We start from the raw sequence: 22,821 nt of genomic DNA on the forward strand, positions 1-22,821 counted from the left end.
AATAGTTCACAGGGAATGAATCCTCATGTTTTTGATGACCCCTGACCTTTTCTCTAGAAACACCATCAAGGAGAAATTTCTCATTGTACACAGGAAGTATCACACCCAAATGGACAGATTGCCATGAAATATACTTTCATGGTCCACAGAGGAAGAATTGCCTATATTTTGATGAGGTCTCCTCTGGTGCCCCCTCAGGGTAACATTTAGTCCTTATTGATAAGCTTCTTAAAATGGCTAAACACCCATTTTTCGATAGATGTAGCTTCAGGTGTTAGACCTTTTTGAGGATAAAGTGTGCATTATCTTCTGATTAACTTTCTAACAATATTTGCTTTAACCTTAAACATCAAATTAAATTGTGGGGATACAAGACACCTGGGAATGCAGTGATTATCATAGAGGCAATGTTGTGATGTTGAGTATAATAAGAAACCAATGCTGTTCTTTGATTGGGAAGCTGCAGTGCTTTCTCATCCCCAGCTTTTCTGAAATCAGTTTCCAAGCTCAGACAGAGGACAGACAAGAGTCTGAAATTATTAATAGAGCGCAATTCTTGACCTCTGTCAGCTGGACATACAAGTCAATTATTCATTATCCCTCAAATTAGAGCCTTTTATGAGCCTTCTTGTTGAAAAGCATTCACTGCAGAGCCTACTCTTGTTTTTAGGAGACCGTGCATTGATAAATTTACATCTGCCAGAAGGGATTTCACCATGTTTTTTACTTTTAATCACATCCAACAACCGCTTAGATATTAGTTCCATGACCATTCGAAGCCAGGAGAGAGACACACATAGGTAGCAGAAGAAGTCCTTTAATGGTGAGGAAACAGGCAGAATTGGCAGAAGGAGATAAGACACTCCAGATGGTGTCCGAAACAAAAAAAAAAAATGAACTGAAAAAAAATGGGTGGGGGACCAAGGGAGAGAGAGGAAGAGAGGAAGTGGTGACGGTGGGGGAAGAGGGTGAGTGAGTTATCAGCCATGCAGAATAGTAGAACACCTCATCTTGTTATCGTCTTGTTTGGGCGGCGCTTTTGCTTTTCGAGATAACAGGCGCGTCACTCCAGATTGTGGCTTTGAGTTAGTTAAGCTAACTATGATTAATTGTGTTTGCAAGATGTGAGCTTGTGGTCGGGTATGCAAGCAAGATGGTTTGTTGTAGTGTCCTGTGTTGAGTTCATATAACAGGGTGACATGTTGGTGAAAACGTGTTCAGTGTTTATGTGAACCTCCAGCAGGCAACACTGTCCCTTGCCTTTATACAATACATTTCTGTATTTGTATTTAAATATATGAAGTCCTGTTAATACTTTTTAAGTCATAACTACTTCCATTAATTACCATATTTCCATATTCACAGGCCGTAACTCTTCATTTCTTTTTTTTTACTGAGGCCTGCAGTAAACTGTATTTTAGCTGCACCAGTCTGCCAGCACTGAAGTGGCACAGCTCCAGCAGTTTCTTATATACAGTCCTGGATGGCAGCCATTCACACAGACCTGCTGCCTCCTTCTCACATGGTGTAGGCCACCCAGTAGATCACATTCACCACAGCGAAAGTGAAAGGAAACACAGCCCTGGCGTAGATGTCGATGGTGTCGGCATCAATGGGCTTGCAGACGCATTTGGAACAGCACTTCTTCTCCTCCTTGGTCTCCTCCGTCTGCCTGGACCTTCTCCTCCTCGGCTCGGCCTCCTCACTGCCGACGTCCCCTGGGATTTCACTGCTGGAGTGCTGGGCCCGTCCATGGCGGTTGGAAATCATCACACTCTGGTTCATGCCAGTGACCGACAGGGAAAACAGAACCATGGCTTGTTTGCCGTTCTTCACAATGGACTGCAGGGAGACGGGGAGAGACGCATTTAAGCACTTCATGAGGTTTTATTCACATCAGCAATGTGTAGTGGCTCTCCACATATTTTCAATCACTGCACTCTAAGATTCAGTTTCACTTATTCACAACCTTGCCCTAATCTTTCTTGTGTTTTCAGCATATGAATAGTTTTTGCTTACATTTTTTATCATTTCACAGAAAATACTATCAAGTCAATATATCCTATTCTGAAGGTATAGCTCAGATGTAGGAAATGAAATAGGCAGCATGATGACAATCACTATTACTCCCTGATGGGAAATCTTGTAGTTTTTATGCTCTATAGAGATTCATTGTCTTGCTGAAGGTCAGTGGGATGGATGCTTGTCAACATCTGGCTTTGAAGCCTGGCCCTGGTCTATGTTTGAAAGACGTGCTCATTACTCACAACTACCACCTGACGCTCTACATTGTTATCTGCTGATGGAGGTACATAATGGGAATGATGTCCTCACCTCAGAGCTAAGCTTGTTGGCCTTCACCTTGGCCTTCTCTTTGAGTCGGTAGTCAGCGTTGTAGTGAGCGAAGGCGTACTCAATGAGCGCCGCAAACACAAACACATAACAGATCCAGAAGTAGACGTCTAACGCCTTGATGGCTGACGCTCGAGGCAGGGAGGAGCGGGCGCTTACCATCAGTGTGGTCATGGTGAGAACAGTCGTGATCCCTGAGGGAAGAACACAGGTGCAAAGCATAGATGAGGGTTTGTGGGGTTTTGGGAATGTCGTTCTGTGAGTCTGTGTCTCAACAACACTGGATGGATTGCAAGAATTAGCGCCACCTGCAGGTCAAATTTGTAACTTATCTTGTGAAATATTTCAACATGTATTCAACAGACATTCATGGTTCCCAGAGGATGAATCCTAATGACTTCAGTGATCCTCTGACTTATTTTGCACCACCATGAGGTTCACGTTTATGCTTTTAACTAAAATGTCTTGACAACTGTTATGTGCAAAACTAGTGATGTTCCCATCAGCCTCTGTTGAAGTTTAGTGTGAATCAGCAACTGTTAGCATGCTAATATGTTAAACTACAAACTTCCAGCTGATGCTAGCAGAATTGATGACACCTTGCTCCAGAGTAATACATTTCAATAACATCTGGCCAGATGTCAAGATCAAAGTTAAACGTCCACCATTTAAATAACAGTGTCTAATGGGCATATTGCCATGAAATTTACTGTGGATATCATGCTCCTCAGAGGATGGACCTTTTCTATTTTGGACATTTAATGAGCTTTCCTCTAACAACCCCTTCAGGTCAACATGTCAACTTTGCATACAGTCTCTCTCATATCAAACTGTTGTATTGCCATGGAAACCATTGACTTGGTCTTGCCTCTGGTGCCACAACCAGGATGAACTACTCAACTGCCTCTAAGAAGAGCAAAATTGTCAGTATGGTTCAGTTTGATCAATTTCATTCACAACAACTCAGCACTTTAAACTTGTAATGTATGCTTTAATCCTTCAATAGATGAATGAACACCGACTTTGATCTAGGTTCCCCCTTTAAGATTTCATTTTGAAAACTAATACCAACCTAAGGATACACGAGCAGGGACTGCTGATTGGCTGATCCAAAATGACACCCAGGACATGGCCACCAGTAATATTGAAGGCATGTATGACTGGATGATGTAGACTCCTCGATTACGTCTCAGCTGGAAACGAAGACTGAGCCTGGGAAATCGTCCCGCTGGGAAGCAGAAAACAGACACCATGTTTAATTGTTTTGCTGAATAAACTAATTATCCATTGTGAAAATATTCATTTGTTCTTCACAGATACTGATATCAAAAACTGTCTGTCTGCTCACTCGTGCCCCTGGTGGCAATGCTTCAAGAGGAAAGACACAAAGTCGTACTGCAGGCTACATTTTCCCAGCAGCAATTCCTATCATCTCCTAAACCTACTGCCTGGCTCAGCAGCAAGCCTGACTTGATCCATTCCTTCTGTGCATAGAATATAACCATAGAAGCACCTGAAGTTAAAAAAAAACCCTTGCTTCAAAAAGAATCTGCAGAGTTTTCCAACACAAGAGGCAAGCCAAGTCCAAAAACTCTGAATAGTACATGATGTATAAAGCACTGACAGATCATGCAAGGGGCTTTCAAACTGACTGTGCTGGCGCTAACCTTGACAAGTGAAGAAAAACAGCAAAACAAGGTGGATGCTCACCTGATTTGAAGTTCATCATCTCAGTGACAAACCGATAGTCTGTGATGGTGAACTGGGAGAGCTCCAGTTTGTCCAGGCCGTGGATGTGCCGCTGGCTCTCCGACCAGTGATAGACAATGTCCTCTGAGGAGTAACCGTCTAGAATGAAAAGAGACATTTTATCAGCGTTACCCAGCGTACAAAGATGCATTAAGGTGCTCAGCATGCTGCATTTTCATCCTACCACTGAAGAATGGAGGAAGTTTGGAGCATAGTAATCTCATATGCCACTTTGGTATGAACACATTGAGAGAAATCAAGGCAGCCAAATTATGTGTGGAGGAAGAAAAAAGCATAATGTGAATCCCAACTTACAGCTTTCCAAGTCCAGCATACACTCTTGTTCATCCATAGGATACTTGGTCAGGTCCATATCACATGCCACTGTTGAAGTGATTCTAGGAATAAAACAGGAGGTTATGCTATTTTTCATCCGTGACAACAAGTGAAAGAGGTTTTGGGAGGGAAAAAAAATTTAACAGCAGATAAGCACCAATTGAAATTCATTTCTAGCAAACAGCAAGACATGACAGTTATGTTATATACAAGAAAGAAAGAAAGAAAGAAAGAAAGAAAGAAAGAAAGAAAGAAAGAAAGAAAGAAAGAAAACCAAAGGAAACACTTTAAAAAATGATCCTGAAAAAATTTTTTCCATCTCTTCCTGAGCTATAAACTCTCACTTGCCTCTCGGAGCTCCATAGATATGAGTGTTGTGTTTACAGCTTATTCTTGCTTCCACCAAGTTGCCAGAAAGAATTCGTGCAATTCATGCAGGTCAGTGGTTTTGTGGTTTTTATATATTTCACTTGCTTCTATAGGAACTTATTTTTCCTCACTTGCCTCAAAGGGCTTCTGTAGATAGCAGCATTTTAGCAATAGTTACTTATTCACACACCCAGCAGACACAGAGCAACATAAGCATTCAGCTGGATTCATGTTTCTGTCTGCCTGATGAAGTCCAACACTCATTCTGCTTTTATCTCTGGTTTGGTCTCCACCAAGTCCTGAGAAAGTTTTCTGGCACTTTAAGCACTAAATGCTCCACTATATTCTTTACCTAGTCGCTAACCTCCTCTGTCTGCCTTTTGGTGCTGGGCAGGTAGTGTACAGTGGGTTCATCACAGCTTACTTGCTGAAAGCAGCTGCCTAGTGTGCGATGCTACTGCTAATGAGAGCAGCGACACTTAAAACAACATATGGGATTGGGGCTGGATGAAAAGTGTATAACTTTACCTCCAGAGACCACTGTTCATCCTGCCTCCTCCCAAATGTCTGCTCTCTTTTAACCACGACTACAATCTCTCTCTAACCTTAATTAGCTCAGATGCTGACATGTTACCAAATCTTAACAATATCAGCTCAGGAAGCCATCATATTAATCTTCTTCGTAGCTGTTTGGGAGGCACTGACAGACAATGTCATCCTGCCAATGGCAGCAGCACATGGGTTGTTTTGACAGGCGCTGGCAAAGGACCTCATTTGTCATTTAGGTTGCAGGGTTTTCTTATCATGGCAGTAGAATGGTGTTGATTGAATTACCACAGAGAACACAGCGTTTCAGATCATGGTGTAGATCATGAGGGATTTTTATTCCCAAAGACAACAAATAAAAGATGCCTGTGCTCTCAAATGTCTGAGGTTTCTGAAGGCAGGGGTATAAAAAAATAATGGCAAATCAGAATCTAGCACCCAGATACAAACTGTAGAGGTAATGCGTCTCACTGCTTGTCTGACTGTCTGACTCTGACGAGTGAAGACAATAATCTGTTTGCTCATACCGGCTGCTGTAAAGAATGACTCCGTTGGGCTGCAGGCGGATCAACTTGTTCTCCACTGTGACATCGTGGAACCAAGCAGATTTGGCGTTGACGATGAAAGTGTCGGGCAGCCACAGCTTGTCCACGAATCGACTGTCCAACCCCAGCGTCTTGTTGGTGTGATTGTAGGACAGGCGGTCATCGTGCCAGCTCTGCCGCAGGAACACAGTCATGGTGTATTCCTGCCAGGAACAACACACAGACACAAACATGAAGGCTGAGTCACGGCATGGGGAAACAACCTTTACTCAGATAAAATGAACATCCACAAAGTGAGGTTTCCTTTTCCGAAACCCGCTTTGTAACAGGAATATTTTTAAATCAAACCAAGCAAATGTTTGTGCTTTAGTATCAAGTAGACTGAAGGTCAACTCAGTACCTGGGCTGCACTATTGGTCTGTGGCTCTGGAGGAGAGGGAAAATAGTTAGATTATGGGAAGAGTAGGATTCAGTGTTTGTGGAGTTTAAGAACTTAAAAAAAAAAAAAACAGGCTATTCTATATTCTTTTTTTTTTAAATGTCAGATATAAATGTATAGAAAAGAACTTAATCATTCTTTGTTCTACATATTGTCTTATTTTCTATTGTATTTGTTTCATATGTTTATCCCTTTTTCCTCTATCAACTCAATGGGATTGCAAAACTAAATTGCCCCTTTAATTACTGCAATCAGGTGGAAATCTAAGCACAAATTGGATTCAGTTTTTAATTTAATCTCAGTCGGTCTCATAAAGGTCACATCATTTAAAGTAGATTAACCAGAATATGTAAAATTAAAACAAGTTGAACAGAATTTTTATCTAATTTTGAACTTATTTTTTTGTACTTTCTGCACTTTGATATTTTTTCACATCTTAAATATTCTATATATCAACAAGGTGTAAAGGAAAGCATTTATTGTTTTTCTGTTACCAATACACATGTTTTGTCTCATTAAAGGGTAAAACCACCCTGAAATATGCCAGCTATGATTTAAAGATAAGATCATCTAAAATTAAACAGATATTCCTTTGTAAATGTTATCAGAAATAATCCTAAAGCAGTTCCAGTCCATAGTATTTAAACATTAACATGGAAACACATTTCTTAACAGTTATAAATACTGATTCTGGTCTCGTTGTGTATCCCATCTATTGATTTCCTGGGGCAGCTGTGGCTCAGGAGGTGGAGCGGTCATCCACTTATTAGAAGATCGGTGGTTCGATCCCTGGCCTTGACAGCCTACATGTCGAAGTATCCTTGGGCAAGATACTGAACCCCAAATTGCCCCCAATGGGCAATTAGCTGCTGTGTGAATGTGTGAATATAAATACTGTACAGTCCATTTTCCATTCCTATCTATGACCAAGCCTTTATTTGTATGCTTACTTGCAGGTACTGAAGCAAAGCAAAAATGTATTTGTTCGGAAAAGAATCAGGGCCACATAATATGACTCTGCCCACTAGATTTGGTTTCAACGTACAAAATCCATGAAAGTATCAAATTATCTAACAACTCAGCCAGTGTGTCATACATGTTCACACTGAGTACTTTCAAACCCTCAAGTGGGATAAATCAGGATTATGCAAATAGCAAATCTTTGATCTTTGTGCAATAGTGAAGTCGAGGGATGATAGAGAATCTCAGTGCAGGAGGAAGAAGAAACTGTTTACCATGTTGGCTTCGGAGATGTGGTCAATGCTGGCCACTTCGATAGCCATGGCAACGTTCACTGGTGGACCTGTGGGGGGAGAAGTGAGAAAAGAAAGCAAACCTGCCCCCTCCCCAATCCAGACACACACACACACACCTTCTCTGCTCATTCTGAATCCATCAGTCCCTCCTCACTCCATCACCCATCTGTTTTCCTCCCACCCACCATCCACCCACGTCTCAAACACTCCTACAGTGCATAGAGATTAAGCATTATCCAGTTTAACCATGCTAAGTGGCACATCACACTGTGGGCATTCATAAACAGCACTGGGCTTTCACAGACTCGCACAGAGTGAGCTTCTGCCAACATTGACACACACACGCACACACTGTAGCATTTTCACTCAACAGTTTGCCATATGATTAGCATGGAGTGTGTCTCTGTCATCGGATGGTAGAGGGCAGAAACTACAGGGGAGCTCACTGATGCAGAACAGAAAGGCTATTTATACTGAACATTAAGGAATCATACATTACCATTCCCCACCATTCAACACCTTCCCCTCACAATTTCCAACAAATCATATCCTATTGGCCATAAACTCAATGTATGGCGTGAGGTGATTTACAATGTACGGCAAGGTCGACAGGAGAGAGTTTAGAGAATGTCACCTGACGCAATAACAGACGTGTTTTACATAGTGTCCTCCAGCGGAAGAGCACAGATTATTAACACATTTGTAATAGATCCACTATTTACCAATGTATCTTCATTAATAATGAAATGGAAAGGCTTGCACTGCATATTCTTGCCATAACAACACTGTAATGTTAATGTGGCATTAATTCAGTCTCATAAAACTTCAAATAAATAGCATGAGCATTACACAAATACAATAGGATTCACAAACGTGTTAAGTGCCTTACAAATGCAAAAAGCTGCATTTGTAAATAATGTCCACAAGCATGTTTTGCACTCAGGAAATCATGCTAGCACTTACTGATGATCAGAAGTTGTCTTCTTTTGTCTACTTACAACTGTTTTTTTTTTTTAACTCACAGTCCATTAAGCTCTCTCAGCCACAGAAGATGTCTAACAACAAAATAAAAAAAACTCTTCACTGTAGCACTGAACGCAGTCTTGTTTGTTTGTTTTGGGGGCCATGCAATTAGCAGCAGAGTAAGTCACTTTGGATAAAAGCATCTGCAAAATGAATGCAATGATGTAAATGAATGTAATGTAAAAATGTTTTGCAGAATGCAATGCAATTCAGAAATCCTTTTCTTACAAATGGTTTTGTTCACAAATGTGGTTTTCCATTTGCACAAATCAAATTGTGTGCATTTTTGGATTTTTGAGACGACATAGTTAGTAAACAAAAAAAAAAAATCCATAAATTTGTATGCCTGCATGTCCCCCAACAAAAATATTTAGAAATTTAGCCTGTACTTTCCAAACCTAAATAAATGGCTTTAAACTAAGTTTCTGCATTGGTGCATCACCTCACTTAATCAGTAACATTCTTTATGATGAGTGACAGGTCATACTTGTGAAAGTTATCTCATTTTCAAGATGCAAAACACATTTATGAATCCTCTTTTTTATTTGTGTATTTATTTGACCCTTAATGACACAAACATACTAAAAGCTCATGGGATGTGAGTTGAATGAAGGGAATTACTCCAAATAACTCATCTGATTCCTCAATGGTCATTATAATGTTACGTCAATAAGAATGCAGTCACCGCATGATGCCGTGTTACGACGGTCAGTGTAGGCGTGTAGTGCGCAGGGCAGTGTGTGTGTGTGTGTGTGTGTGTGTGTGTGTGTGTGTGTGTGTGTGTGTGTGTGTGTGTGTGTGTGTGTGTGTGTGTGTGTGTGTGTGTGTTTGGTAACAGCGGTGCTCCTGCTCCACATTTTCACCTTTGCTCAGCTGAGTTAAGCTGTGAGATTGAGAAATCTATCGCTGTGGTCATTGGATGTTTCACATCTTGCAGCCATTCTTAGCAAAGTCTCCTGAGCGGTGCTCTTTGTTTGCACCACTCATCTCCCTCTTGTCCTTGAAGGGCATCGTCCTCAATAATCCTCTCAGCAAAGCTGCTCTTCACCTGAATGTTTTTGTTGTGTCCGTAAAAAATGATTCTCCTTACTGATGAGTCAAAGCAGGGATTTACATAAGGTAAACACAGCTTTGTTCTGCTGTCATACAAGAAAAAAAAAAAAAAACAATAAACAAAGACATCTCTCAGGATAATGGAATTGGTAAATGAAATGCAAATGTCCACGTTGCTGTAACTTTGGGTGGGTGATGCTAAGGATGGCTGTAAATGTGAGGGGGTGAAATGCAACCCAACGCCACGAGCAGTAGATCTCATACTCACCTCCTATCCCAGGGCGAAAATTTCTGGCATAGCCCTTCATTAAATCATCCAGATTAGGTAACCAGGATATTTCAATGTCTGTACCTACATAGTCCCCAATGTCACTCAGCATGGCCCTAAAGGAGACAAACATCAAACACAGCAGTCTTCAGTGGTCGTCCAGCCAAACCACGTGTCCACAGGAAAGTCTGGCAGAGCCTCACAAACAATCAGGAACATAAACAGATAAAAACAAACCTCTAAAAGTGAGACAACATTAGCTGTTGGTCTGCAGTAACACTGGTTGACTGTTGACAAACCTTGTTTGTGCCTGTATGACCTTATCTTTAGGTGCAAAAAAATGAACCCAAACTCAAAAAGCTGTCTTTTAAAGCTGCTTTATTGTTTGTTTGTTTCACCACTTGGGGGCAGCAGCAGCTGCAAACACCTGAATGATGAAGTTGTTATGGCAAACATGTTCACAACTAGTTGTCCTTGTACACATCCAGCAGATCCAGAGCAACATTAGCCTTTATTTGGCATTGTGTGTTTATGTTTACTCTACTCCAATATGAACTCCCTTTTCCTCCTGAGAAATATATCTATCATTGTAGCTCCACTCCACCGCCCAGCTAGTCACGAACTGATAGAGGAAAGTGGATTTTTCACAGCTTTTTCACTGAGAGCAGAGGCTGATGAAGCGGTGAGACTGGACCAGAAATCAAAAGAAAGAGGCTATAATGCTACAAGTTTTCAGTTCGGTTCGTCACTACAAGCAACTCCTTTTACATTACGCATAATCATTTCAACTGTTGTTAATATGAAATTTTAGAGCGCTGCAGCTTTAAGTTTGATTACGGCACAATGGCAATATGGCATATTCTGCTTTTTAGACATGGATCTCCAGTTCAATAAGGAAATAAAATATTGCACAGTGTTTCTATTTGTAGGAGTGTAGATGTCCTCAACACGTGGCACAACCAAATGTTTATTATATGCTTATTAATTGTATTTTTGTTTGTTGTACGGTATCGTTCTGGGGAGCAAAAACTGGAGGATTATTGCAATCATCAAACAAATGATATAACATAAAGTATATCTACAAGTCATGGTAGGTTAAATGGACTTGTTCTCAAATGAAGAATTCGCTTAGCAATGATATGTGTTATCATTAGCAGCACGTCATGAAAGCAACATGTCATTTGTTGGGAATTTTTGATTCTGAAGATAATGAATGTTGGCACAAAATACAAGCCGTTGGCTGCATCCTATCAAATATCTGTACTTGTATTTGCATGTGAAGGAAAAATTGGTTAAAGCCTGGTTGGCGTATTCTTCGTCAATCATGTCATGTCTCCACAGTGTGCGTTAGTCCACAGGGAGGCTGACAGCACGTCCATATCTATCAGTGTAGCTTCAGATGTCACACAGCTCAGGCTGATCATCATGCTGTGCCTCAGTCCAAGGCCTCCACGCATTTTCACTGCAGTGAAAATAGATTCTCATTACACTACATATTACCTTTTATTAAGTTAATCAGGTTAGCACCTTATCATACTGCTGCTTCTAGTTTGGTCCATGACACCTCAATTCAAGCAGTCCTTACGCTGTTTCTGGTTCATATAACCTCTCAGGAGGACAATAACAGTCAAATTAAAACTATTTGCTACTATAAAAGGACACCTAGAGCCCTCGGGAGCAGCTGGAGGGCCCAGAGCCATACTGACAGCCACTGCCTGGGTGTAGACTTTATAAGAGCAGCACAGCTCATACACCACCAGGTGGCAGTTTTGCATTCTAAAACCGCCGGCCTGTAAACAGATACCATGCAGATATGCAGATAGCACACAGATACAACACAGATACAGTGAGGACCTTTATGTACTTGAGTTTAAGTCAAGTCAGTGACTCCCTATCATGAGAGACAAGGCTTCTATAATATGCGGTCATTCAGGACAGGCAGAGCTCTGTGAATACTTTCAGATGCACTCTCTGGCACAGAATCAAATTTCTAATGCAATACTGTCATCCACAGCTGAAAGAGCTGACTGACGTGCAATAAATAAATTGGATAAAATTAAAGGTTTGACTGACATTCAAAGTCATAAAGGCTGGTGGCAGCATTGACAGGGAAATGGACCGTGTGGAGGCTTGATCGAAGGCGTCATTATTGACCAACAATGCACAGCCACTCCGTGACCTTTGAAATACGGCTGACATTTGAAAAGTTGACTTCCTAGAGAGCAAAGCTCTACACCCACAGCTGCGTGGAAAACTGATCTCCACAGCAAAGCAATAAGTCACAAAAAAAAATTCAACTTTTCTATTCAAACAGTAAAAAAGCAAAAAAAAAAAAAAATAGAGCAGTATTTGTACATGTATTTCTGCCATGTCATTAACATTCCTTGGTGAATCCATTTTGCAGTGGCAGATGTATTTTTAGTCTGGCAATCACTGTCATGTCTGAAATAAATGGGAGCACTGAGTGAATTAATTAATCACTATGTGACTACTGGATTTCTCCACTAATTGGCAGTTTCTAAATCTGGAAATAAAGAGCTTTTCCTTCAAGAAATCTGTTAACACACCAAGGTCAAACCGCGCGAGGGGACGGCGTGTGTCTGCTGGGGACAAATCCTGCTGTCGTAGTCGAAACATTGGAACTTCATATTCATTTTCAGGAGCTTGCTGTAACGTGTGTGTGCGGTGAACAGATTAATGGTTCACCGTGTTTCATAGTGTTCTTCATCCATAGTATTACAATCCTTGACTTTTCCTGTTCGACTTCGCTGTTAAAAGGCCTGTATTCAATGCAGCTTCCCACGAGCGTCACAAATTATTCTAGCACAAACTGTATTTATAGTTAGCGATTACATAAATGAAATTTTTACTCCCTTTATATCACAGTCGTGCCACATCTTTTTTTCAGGGATGTCTCGTTAATGAATTCTCCGCAGAGGCGATCTTCTGTTCGTCTGTTAGTGGCTGCTGCTGCTCACACACAGCTGCTCTCCTGTTTATTCTAAACACATCAGAAGCGTGTCACTTCCTGTGCACCACAAGATTTTTTTTATCCAATAGACCTCCTGGTTGCTGACAATGCTTTCATTGACTGTCTAAATATTGTATCCCTGATTTTCTTGCTACAAGCTGGCAAAATGTGCGGGAAGACGATGTTTGAGGAAGAGTGTTGATTTCTTCATCAACCTGAATTACCATTTTTATGACCAGAGAAACACAAACGCAGCTCACATGCGGCTCTCCAGGGGGAAAAAAAGTCAGATTATAGTATGCTGTTAGAAGACAGATTCGGGGTTGAACATTTGCTCTCTATGGAGATTCACTAAAGATTTGCACCCCTCTAATTTCTCCCCCCTCCATCCATGACAAACAGAGAGTGTGTGTGTGTGTGTGTGTGTGTGTGTGTGTGTGTGTGTGTGTGTGTGTGTGTGTGTGTGTGTGTGTGTGTGTGTGTGTGTGTATTTCCAGACTCAGCTCATCTTCCTTCTGTATTTCGCTCTCGCTGAATGCCTCTCTCGAGGGCTGGATCTGCACCCGTCTGTTTATGAGCTAACATTAAACAGATGGGGAGAGGAAAGACAAAGAGCACCAGCGTCTCTCAAATTTATGGCGTCTTTTTGCGAACATAATGTGCCGCACACACTACTGTAACAAGCCTAATTAGTTTTATATACTGACACTGCTAGCTACCTGAACACGAATAGAGTGCTGGCCCCCTGATCCTCACTCTGTGGCTCACTGTTTAATTTGTTTTATTGGCATCACTATGAGATGAGCAGCGTTTTGCAATTATAATAAAACATATATACATAGTACATATCAATGGGCAGCTGCTCAATTACTGACAGCTATAAATATTAGGCAGACATTCAGCAAACAGATCTTTTTATTGACTACATTAGGACTCTGCTAATGTGTGACACTTAAATAAGGTGTCCCAGACGTGACATACTTCACTAAATCTTTATTTGAGTCATCACCAAAATGACTAGTGAACACGTCTCCCTTTATACCCAGCCGCTTGATAAGATGAATTCGAAATCAATCATTTTACTGTCATATTTATCTTTTACTAGCTCTTTTATTTTTTAATCTCCTCATTCTTGATGTCCTTGTTCATTGTACATTGCCACCTCCTCACCAGGGAGCCACCAGGTCTGATGCAACTGCCTCCTTGCTGGAGCGCCTGTGTCTGCCATGAAACCCTCTGCAGCTAATTCAGAATGCTGCTGCCCACCTGTTTTCCCACACCTCTCCTCCTCCTCTTCCACTGGCTCCCTGTTGCTGCCCACATCCTGTTGAAAACTCTGGTGCTGGCCAATAAGGCAGAGAGAGGAAGTCGTCCTCCCTCCCTCCAAGCCATGGTCGAAGCCGTCCCACTCAAAGGACCCTGTGGTGGCTCACCTTGGTAAAGGCTCCATGTGTCATGTAATGAGCTGCACACTGGAGTCAGGACAGCAGACTCACTGCTCGTCTTCCACTGCAGGCTACATCTCAACAACCCTTTCTATCACTTAATTATGCCTCATGTCAAACCAGAAAGAACTGCACTGAAGCACCAAACATGCTTTGAATTATTTGTTCAGAAGGAATAAACTCCAGATTTGATGATATCTAGCTCTGACTGCTATGCAGTTTGAATCCACTTTCTGTAAGTTGCTTTGGACAAAAGCAGCTGCCAAATGAATGTAATGTGATGCAATGTAGCACACATTTAATCATTTATTTATTTCCCATCCTTCTCATCATCATATATGCAACAGGGACAGTGGGGAATGTTGTGAGGAGGCAGAGGGAAATAGGAAATGGATAAATGATTAAAAGTGTTCTATAGGAAAAAAGGAACAACACACACACAAATATTGAAAAAGTTACGTCCTGTCAAGTCAGTCTTGACTTTCTCGATATTAAACCGAGACAACGATGATTCCCTGACTGTGTTCTCAGTAGCTGAAACATAACTATCAAACCGTTGATCATGCTTTTGTTTCAGATTCATTCATTTTGAATCATTTTCCAATGATGACATCAGGGTTGTCACAGAAAAGCTGTCTTAGTTAAACTAGAGGTGTGGACTTTGAAAGACATTTATCAGGTACAGAGTTCTTCAAGAAGATGCTAATGGCTGAATTATGGGAAATATTCAACCCATACTACAGACTTGAAGTCACAATATCTTGCGCATTTTATTATTAGTAGTGTATTAGTGGTGTGTATCTTTACTCATGTTGATCTTTTTGCTCTAGTACTGAGGGAGATTTCAGCTGAAATGTACAACTAAACACAATTTTGTGGTGCAGCAAATTAACTGAGACAAATTAGAATAAGCAATTTATCGTGTTTTCATTGCAGAGGCTCTTCCAAAACTCAATATGCGTTTGGTCAAAATTAAAACAAAAACTAATCAAATACTATCCCATCTTTCCAAACTTCAATCAGCCATCGATCCTTGGCCAAATTAACATATTAATTCTAATTATTTTAAAGGTTCTTCTCTCTTTACAAATCTGACCCTCTCCTTTCCTACTTGGGAGATAATTTGGTTTAAGCTCTATAATGAGCAACACTGGAGCTTAAGGACACCTCAGCAGTTTTTTGGACTGTCTCTCTAAACACAAGGCCTCTATCACATCCTGCTAAATACAATGACATCTATGGTAGAATCTGCTGGATAAACATAACGTGCAGGACAGAAGTGCTTGTGGAGAACAGTCGAGCTGATTTCTCCTTATCTGAGTGGAAAATACTGCAGGGCTCATGTTCAGGTCAGTGAGTGTCCTCTGCTTCTCCAAATTTTAATAAGGTGACATGTGTCCTTGAGTAGCTTTCGTCACTGTATGTACTGCATGAATGTCATGTTGCTCCCTTTTGTCCTTTCCTGTTATTCTGTACAGTATAATGTGTGACTTTGGTCTAATTCAGTACCATAGAACATAACAGGTCCTCTGTGTGTGTGTGTGTGTGTGTGTGTGTGTGTGTGTGTGTGTGTGTGTGTGTGTGTGTGTGTGTGTGTGTGTGTGTGTGTGTCAATGATTTGTTAATTTTTAACAGGGGGGAAGGCCCATACCCTGATCTACTTAATCCTAACCTAATCCAATAGTAAAAACTGTAACTGCATTCTGCATCTGCATCTTGTTCCAAAGGTTTCTTGGTCTGAGGCTGTATTTTCAGCAGCACTGACGCCACTGAATAGAATTATTCAACGCAGTCTCACGCCAAAGCATGTAACTGACTCGCCAATCTACTAGAGGACAGCGTGTCAGTGTAACTGTTTGCTTCTCGTAAGTGTGAAAAGTACACTTGTGTTCATGGGTGCAGTACCAGCAGGGGGTGATAACGACAACGAGCAAAGACCACATGCTCTTTAACGGGCAACAAAAGTCCCTAAAGGGATGGAGCTCAGCAAAACTATAATCTTTCCCTTAACCTAACCAAGTAGTTGTTGTGTCCAAACCTAACCAATGACCGTCACATGAAATGTTTCTCAGCAAGCTTTATTTAGAAACCAGATGTTACATGTTTATTGTTGCAGTTGACCGCAGAATGATGCAGTGCTGTTTTCACGTGTAGGTGACATGGAACATGACACAGACTGTGTGGACCGGCATAGACCGCCAGGCGTATTACATGCTTTGGCATGATACCAGGTTGAAATATTCTAGGAATATTACAGGAACACTACAGGCAGCAGTGTGCCTCTATGACACACTCATGATTACATGTTGCTGCTTGTCACTTTGATCATGAAGGTGATACTAGCCTGCAGAGTATATACACTACAATACAGTATATAGTTCAGTATTTAAGTATGTAGTTTAGAGAAGACAGTAGATCCAAGATGAAACTGACAGAAGAGCAGGACTGAGAGGAAAAGGTGAAATTAAAAATCTGTCTGCTGCTTCAGCACCACGGACAGCTCCATGGATTTATCAACACAGCACAGTCAGGCTGCCGATGTTTCAGAGCCATGGGCAGGGTCACAGGTTCTCTCTGCTAACAGGGGATGGAGAGGAGGGTGGCAGGTTAACACGGGGGAGGCATTTTTGTTGTTTTCCTAACAAGCGGGATAGCAACCCTGCCCTCACCCCCCGCAAATCACCTACTGGTATTAGCATGAGAAAATGCTGTTGAATAATTCATGGAGAGGCATCCATGGTGAAAACTGTTATTGCATCAGTCAAATTAATCAATCAACAGAAAACATATCAATCAGAATTCTGAAAATCAATTAATGTAATTTATCTTGTTAAAGAATAGCAAACATTTGTTGGTTCCAGTTTCTCAAATGTGAGCATAATGCTGCTTTTCTGTTTTACACCATTTCATCTAAATACTGTATCAGAGCCTTCTCCATACTTACAGGAAATAATGATTTTTCTTTTTTCTATTTTATTCTTGGGCTAAAATTAGTCACATTTTAATAAATTAACACACCAGAATCCTACTGTTTGCACTACTGTGTTATTTATGATTAACATTTGCTAATATTCACTATATCTGTGCAAATATCCCGTGTGATATTACATATTTTTTACTGCGCAATAGTACAAAAACTGTATTATATTATCCATATCTTACCATGTGCAATTCACAAAGTTTCCATTCTGAAACTGAGCCATCCTTGTAAAGGCATCTTTATTATTATGCACTTTTATACACTATATAAATATACATATATTTAATTGTATTTGGTACTCCTTTTTTATTCTATTTGTTCTATTTCTACATCTTTGTTCTGGCTATTTTTGCTGTCTGTAACATCCTAATTTCCCCGTAATGGGATCAGTAAAGTTATATCTTATCTTATCTTATCTTATCTTATCTTATCTTATCTTATCTTATCTTATCTTAAATTTTGCAATCAGTATATCAAATATTTATCAAGTCTTAGTTTTCAATTTCAAAATAAATACTCCCCAAAGTTGCTGAGACTCAGAATGTGAATGTGCATATTCAACAGATTAGACAGCAGAATTATTGGAATAAACCTTTGGCTGTTTACATGTGGTGTGTCACCTTAAACTGAGTAGGAGGCTTTTAGTGGAAGCACTGAAGTGTCCCCGCACCATCTCAGTCCGCTGCCAGAGTACAGTACAGTCAGGCTTTAGAGCCAGTTCATGCAGCCACAGGAACATGATCAAATCTCTGTGTTATTGGGAAATGTGCTCTCTGGACAGTAGGAGGGATTTATCCGCTGACTCAGCCTCTTACACAGATTAGTTAGGAGCACTGTGTCACTTCAGAGCAGGTTTAAGGACAAGTGTGACAGACCAGAAAGATCATGAAATGCTGGGATTAAAACCTGCTGCATCACATCTCATGTGTGCGCATAAAACAAAATGTCTACAGTCTCTGACTGCCTTCCTGAAAAGCTGAAACAGAATCGATTTGGCAGAGAGTCCCAGAAACCAGCCAGTACTCCTGTTAGCCTGCCACACCTTCTCATGTTAGCTAGTTTGTATTATTTGATTTAAAAAAAAAAAAAAATCTAATGCACTATGCCAGCATTATATGACCAAAAATATCAAATTTGAATTTGTCACAGACCTCCTCACAAACATATTTCCAGTGAATTAAATTACAACAAACTGCTGTGTGGGGTCCTTACGGGTTGCGTGCCGTCACCCCATTTGCCCTGTTGGTAATCCATCTTTGCTGAATGAGGTTTTGATTGAGGGTCTATTGCTAAGCATCATGGGAGCTGTAGTTATATAAACCTGAAATACGCAGTTTGTTCTGTTTTTTATTTTTATTTTTTCAATTATTTCAGTGCATTTATTTTTTACAATTTGAGTATTCAAGTTGTTTTGGACATCATTCTCATCATTATTTTTAGTTGAATCTGATTTAATTCTTTAATTTCTTGTTGCCACATTTAGCTTTAGACACAACTTGGAGATACTGCTAGTTGCCTGTGATCATGAATTTATGACACTGTGTCTCCACCTCCTCTCAGCTGATGGTAACACTATCCACGACAATGAGGCTCTGTTCAGAGGGGTCGAATCCTGATGGTGCCCATCATCAACAAAGCTGGGACATCGGCAAGGTGAAATGATGGTTAACTTGGTCATGCAGGACATGGGAGTCTATGCTGCTTTGATTCAATGCGATGTCCCTGCTCTTACCTTCATCACCTGATAGCAGCCTCAGTGTGGCATGACGCAATCAGAGCTGTACAGTGTAAATATATGTCAGACTCAACACCTCATTCAGCAGCTTCATGATAAAAGATGTAGTCAACACTTAAAACTCTGTCAACACTTAAAATTAACAAGCCACTGTAAACATTGGTCTGCACATGAATTTGGTGTTTTGTGTTTTGCTGTCAGCAAATAAGTTACAACTATTCCCTTATATTACTATAAGGGAGGAATGGTAATAGAGGATGTAGCCATGAGTGAGCTGATCAGCCAAAAAGATTTTTACTTGCTCATTTTCATTATAAAAACCTTATCTGCCAGCGTGATGTAAATCCATCAATTGGCTTTTATCACAGCAGACATTTTGACATGTTGTAGCAGGAGAGACACAGTAGTAGTTAATATCATTCATGATGACAACACCTAAAAACAGAGCAATCAATGTCATACAGTATGACCCTCTGCTCTCCTGTTAAAACAAGTCAAATTGTCTACAGTGACAAAGATCTACAGCACTGACATTAGAGGGTAAGGCTGATGTTATTCTGTGTCTTGTATGTGTCTGGCTATGGAGCAAAATCACAACCCCACAATACAATCCATTGCATGTTATAGATTTGAAAATGCATCTCTGTCGTGTCCAAAATCTCTATTTACTCCAGGATACAGTAAATTACTGAGTTTCTACAATAAAGGCAGAGGCAAATGAGTAAAGGAGATACAGCGCGAAGCAAACAAAGCATTGACCTGTCTATTGAAAGAGGTTAAGTCTAAGACAGCTGGGTACTGTAGCTTTTAGCAAAGGTGACTCACGCGGGAGAAAATAGTGCATATGTTGGGGACTATATTCAGCAGTGGATTATACACATTTGGTGTGCTGCCAAGTGTGTACAGCATTCGAATTGTATATATAGGAATAGTTTTTGGACAAGAGTGAAGGCATAGGAATAAGATATACAGTATAAGCATTTGGCTACACATGAAACACTTGTTAGAAGCATCAACGTGGATTTTGGTCTTTGTTGACAATAAGATAGAGAGATACAGAACATGACTAGCCTTGTTGTTTAATATCTACTATATGCTTTCATCATTTTATCATTCTGCAAAATACCTTTGTTCTTAATGACTGAGGTTGAAACAACCAATGAGAATATTTGCTTTTGGGAACCAAGCCTGATTCAATCTGTGTACAATGCGTTGTACACTCTATGGTCTTAACACTCATTAGTCTGTCCTCTACTAGGCTACAGTATTTTATAACCCAGTCCTTGCTGTCTCTGTTGCACATATTACACTATCAATTAGATGCACTGTGTTTGGTGAAGAGAAGGGCAAGTGACACTTCAGCTGGAAAGAAAAGCTGTGAAACTGTCGCCACACCAAAGGTGGCGAGGCATAACTTAGCTAAGCAACTTTTGTGAAATAGATAAACGAGGAGCTAAAAAGAGAAGCGGAGTAATTCTGTTCAGAGGAGGGAGTGAGGAAAGAAGCAGTCTGCAACTTTCAACCACCAAAGGCAAAACAGCTATGTGTGTGTTCATGATTGTGTGTGTGTGTGTGGGGGGGGGGGGGGGGGGGGGGGGAACTGACACATAATGAGGTGCAAGAAAAAGCCTACACTCTGCATTGTACTGAGAACAAAATAATAATAACACTGACTAGAGGCAGGAAAATCCAATTACAATAGTTATTACTCCCTCTGCTGGTGAACAGCCAAGAGGGACAATAGAAGCGATTTGCCCAAATTTCACCCAAAGCTTAAGCGGCTTCACCCTTTGCCTTTTCAATGGAGGCACATGCCAGCATATGAGCTTTGGGGGAATGTGGGGCTCTGTAGTCGATCTTCGTTATTCAAAGAATTGGACGGTTGTGAAAGCTTGTGTACACGAACATGAGGGCATTTTGACTGAGCAGAGATGAAGCTACTGTAGACCTCTGCTGTAAATAAAAATATATAATGTGTGAGCACTAAAACTCACCATCTGGTTCACCCACCTGACAAAAGTGTATGATTTTGTATTCAAGAAATCTGTGTAAGATTTACAATCCTAACAAAACTAAACATAAACTGACAGAGGTCATGGTTGGACATGTAAAACCACTTTAAACGGTATTAACTTTCACAAGGATTTTTGGCTCAAGATGATCAGTTTTTTCATTTCATGCAAATTTCACCTCACTTTAGGTAAACAGTTGAATATATTCAGCTAATTTTTCAAGACTATCTTAAGCAGAATATGCACTAAACAGGAGGTGTTGTGAGCTGAATTCAGTGGCATATTTGCGATGACAGCTATCCATCTGTGAATTCTCTCCTTTCTCAAACTCTCCAAACTGGACATCTGGTTCTATGTTGCTGGTTGTGTAGGAGAAGGGCTGCTCATTTTAAATTTACTGTAGGCCTCTTAGCCCTGCAAAGAGGCCTATAGTAACCCATGTGCTTCATGGCACCATCTGATATTTGACCCCAATCCAACAGGCCTGGAGGTGGGTGACATTATCTGTTACACAGAAACGCACCCACTCACCCCACCTTGCACTCATCTCCATAAAAACAAAACAAACCAAAAATCACCTCTTCCTGTGCACATATGCATTATGCAGATAGTGTCATCAGGTCCATGTGCCAGAGGTAAAGCAGAGGAGAAAGCAGACTTCGGCTTGTGGGTGTAGAGAAGTATTTTTATGTAAGTATGTAAAGGGTAAAGCCACATTTATTCCATTTACTTAGCTTTAAGCGCGCTGCGCGTTAATATTAATAAGGTAAAGTCATGGGAGGCGAGGAGGATCCAACTAACAGAGGATATTTTGGCTTTAATTAGGATTCATTTTTAAGTATAATTGATATTTTGTGATATTGCTTGCTGATTTCCTCCTGATGTACCGTCTGTAGAGAGGTATGATTATTATAATGCTGTCCTCCTGATGTAATCCTGAAGTTCAATGTTTTTTCTTTTTTTCTTTTCTGATCAGACTTTATGGTTCATCCAACTTTTTATTCACATACTGGGGGGGGGGGTTTGTTTTTTTTTTCTTTTTTGTTTGTTTTGTTTCGTTTTTTTCTAACGACCGACCTGGTATTAAGACACCTGCCACAAGTACAAAGCAAGGCTGATCTCACCTGGTGAAAATATCCCCTCCAACGAAGAGCAGAGCAAGACAAGACAGCAGGAAAGTTGGGACCTCCATTCCTCAAGCTTCTTGATAAATAATTGATGAGGGGGGAAAAGAAAAGTTTCCCGGAATGGAAAGCGACGACAAAACCACCGAGTTTTATTTTCGTGCGCTCTTGTCGTGATCCGGCACTGCCGAGAAAAAAGTAAAGTGCGTTGCTGATGCTGCTGAAGATGCTGAAGATGATGGTGAGGATGACCCCATGATCAGTCCCCCAATTCCTCCGCGTCCGGGAGCGCACAAGGAGAGAGCGCGCCGAGGAGAAGCGAAACTCCTCGTCCGACCGCAACAACGAGCCGATCCACCGCTGCGCCGCCGCCGCCGCCGCCGCCTGTCCTCCAGCAACAGAGAGAGAGGGAGTGATGGAAAGAGAGGGAGGGATGGAGAGAGAGAGAGAGAGAGCGAGAGAGAGAGAGAGAGAGAGAGAGAGAGAGAGAGAGAGAGAGAGAGAGAGAGAGAGAGAGAGACTAATCTGTCGATGCCTCCGTTGCTTGGCCTCTAAACGTCAGATTCAATCTGGCCATGGAAGGCGGGGGCGCGGCAGGAAGGCATGTCGCGAACATAT

The 22,821-nt window shown here is 40.9% G+C and overlaps 1 protein-coding gene across 1 annotated transcript; it reads right to left on the reverse strand.

The window, feature by feature from the left end:
* Positions 1 to 1,379: 1,379 nt before the first annotated feature.
* Positions 1,380 to 22,793, reverse strand: gabrd (gamma-aminobutyric acid type A receptor subunit delta). Its single transcript, XM_070967630.1, has 9 exons — positions 22,204 to 22,793; positions 9,937 to 10,052; positions 7,572 to 7,639; positions 5,880 to 6,100; positions 4,417 to 4,499; positions 4,063 to 4,200; positions 3,425 to 3,580; positions 2,335 to 2,546; positions 1,380 to 1,842 (listed from the first exon to the last, which is right to left on the reverse strand). The coding sequence occupies exons 1-9, from the start codon at positions 22,269 to 22,271 to the stop codon at positions 1,519 to 1,521; spliced, it is 1,386 nt and encodes a 461-aa protein (XP_070823731.1). The 5' UTR covers positions 22,272 to 22,793; the 3' UTR covers positions 1,380 to 1,518.
* Between the last annotated feature and the right edge of the window lie 28 nt (positions 22,794 to 22,821).

This window comes from Chaetodon trifascialis, chromosome 8, assembly GCF_039877785.1.
Source record: "Chaetodon trifascialis isolate fChaTrf1 chromosome 8, fChaTrf1.hap1, whole genome shotgun sequence".
NCBI lineage: Eukaryota > Metazoa > Chordata > Actinopteri > Chaetodontiformes > Chaetodontidae > Chaetodon > Chaetodon trifascialis.

Coding starts and splice junctions, on each gene's coding strand:
- gabrd (XM_070967630.1), bottom strand. CDS start 22,271: ATGGAGGTCCCAACTTTCCTGCTGTCTTGTCTTGCTCTGCTCTTCGTT. Junction 10,053..22,203: donor GGAGGGGATATTTTCACCAG/GTGAGATCAGCC, acceptor TGTCTCCTTTAG/GGCCATGCTGAGTGACATTG. Junction 4,201..4,416: donor TATGCTGGACTTGGAAAGCT/GTAAGTTGGGAT, acceptor TTTTCATTCTAG/ACGGTTACTCCTCAGAGGAC.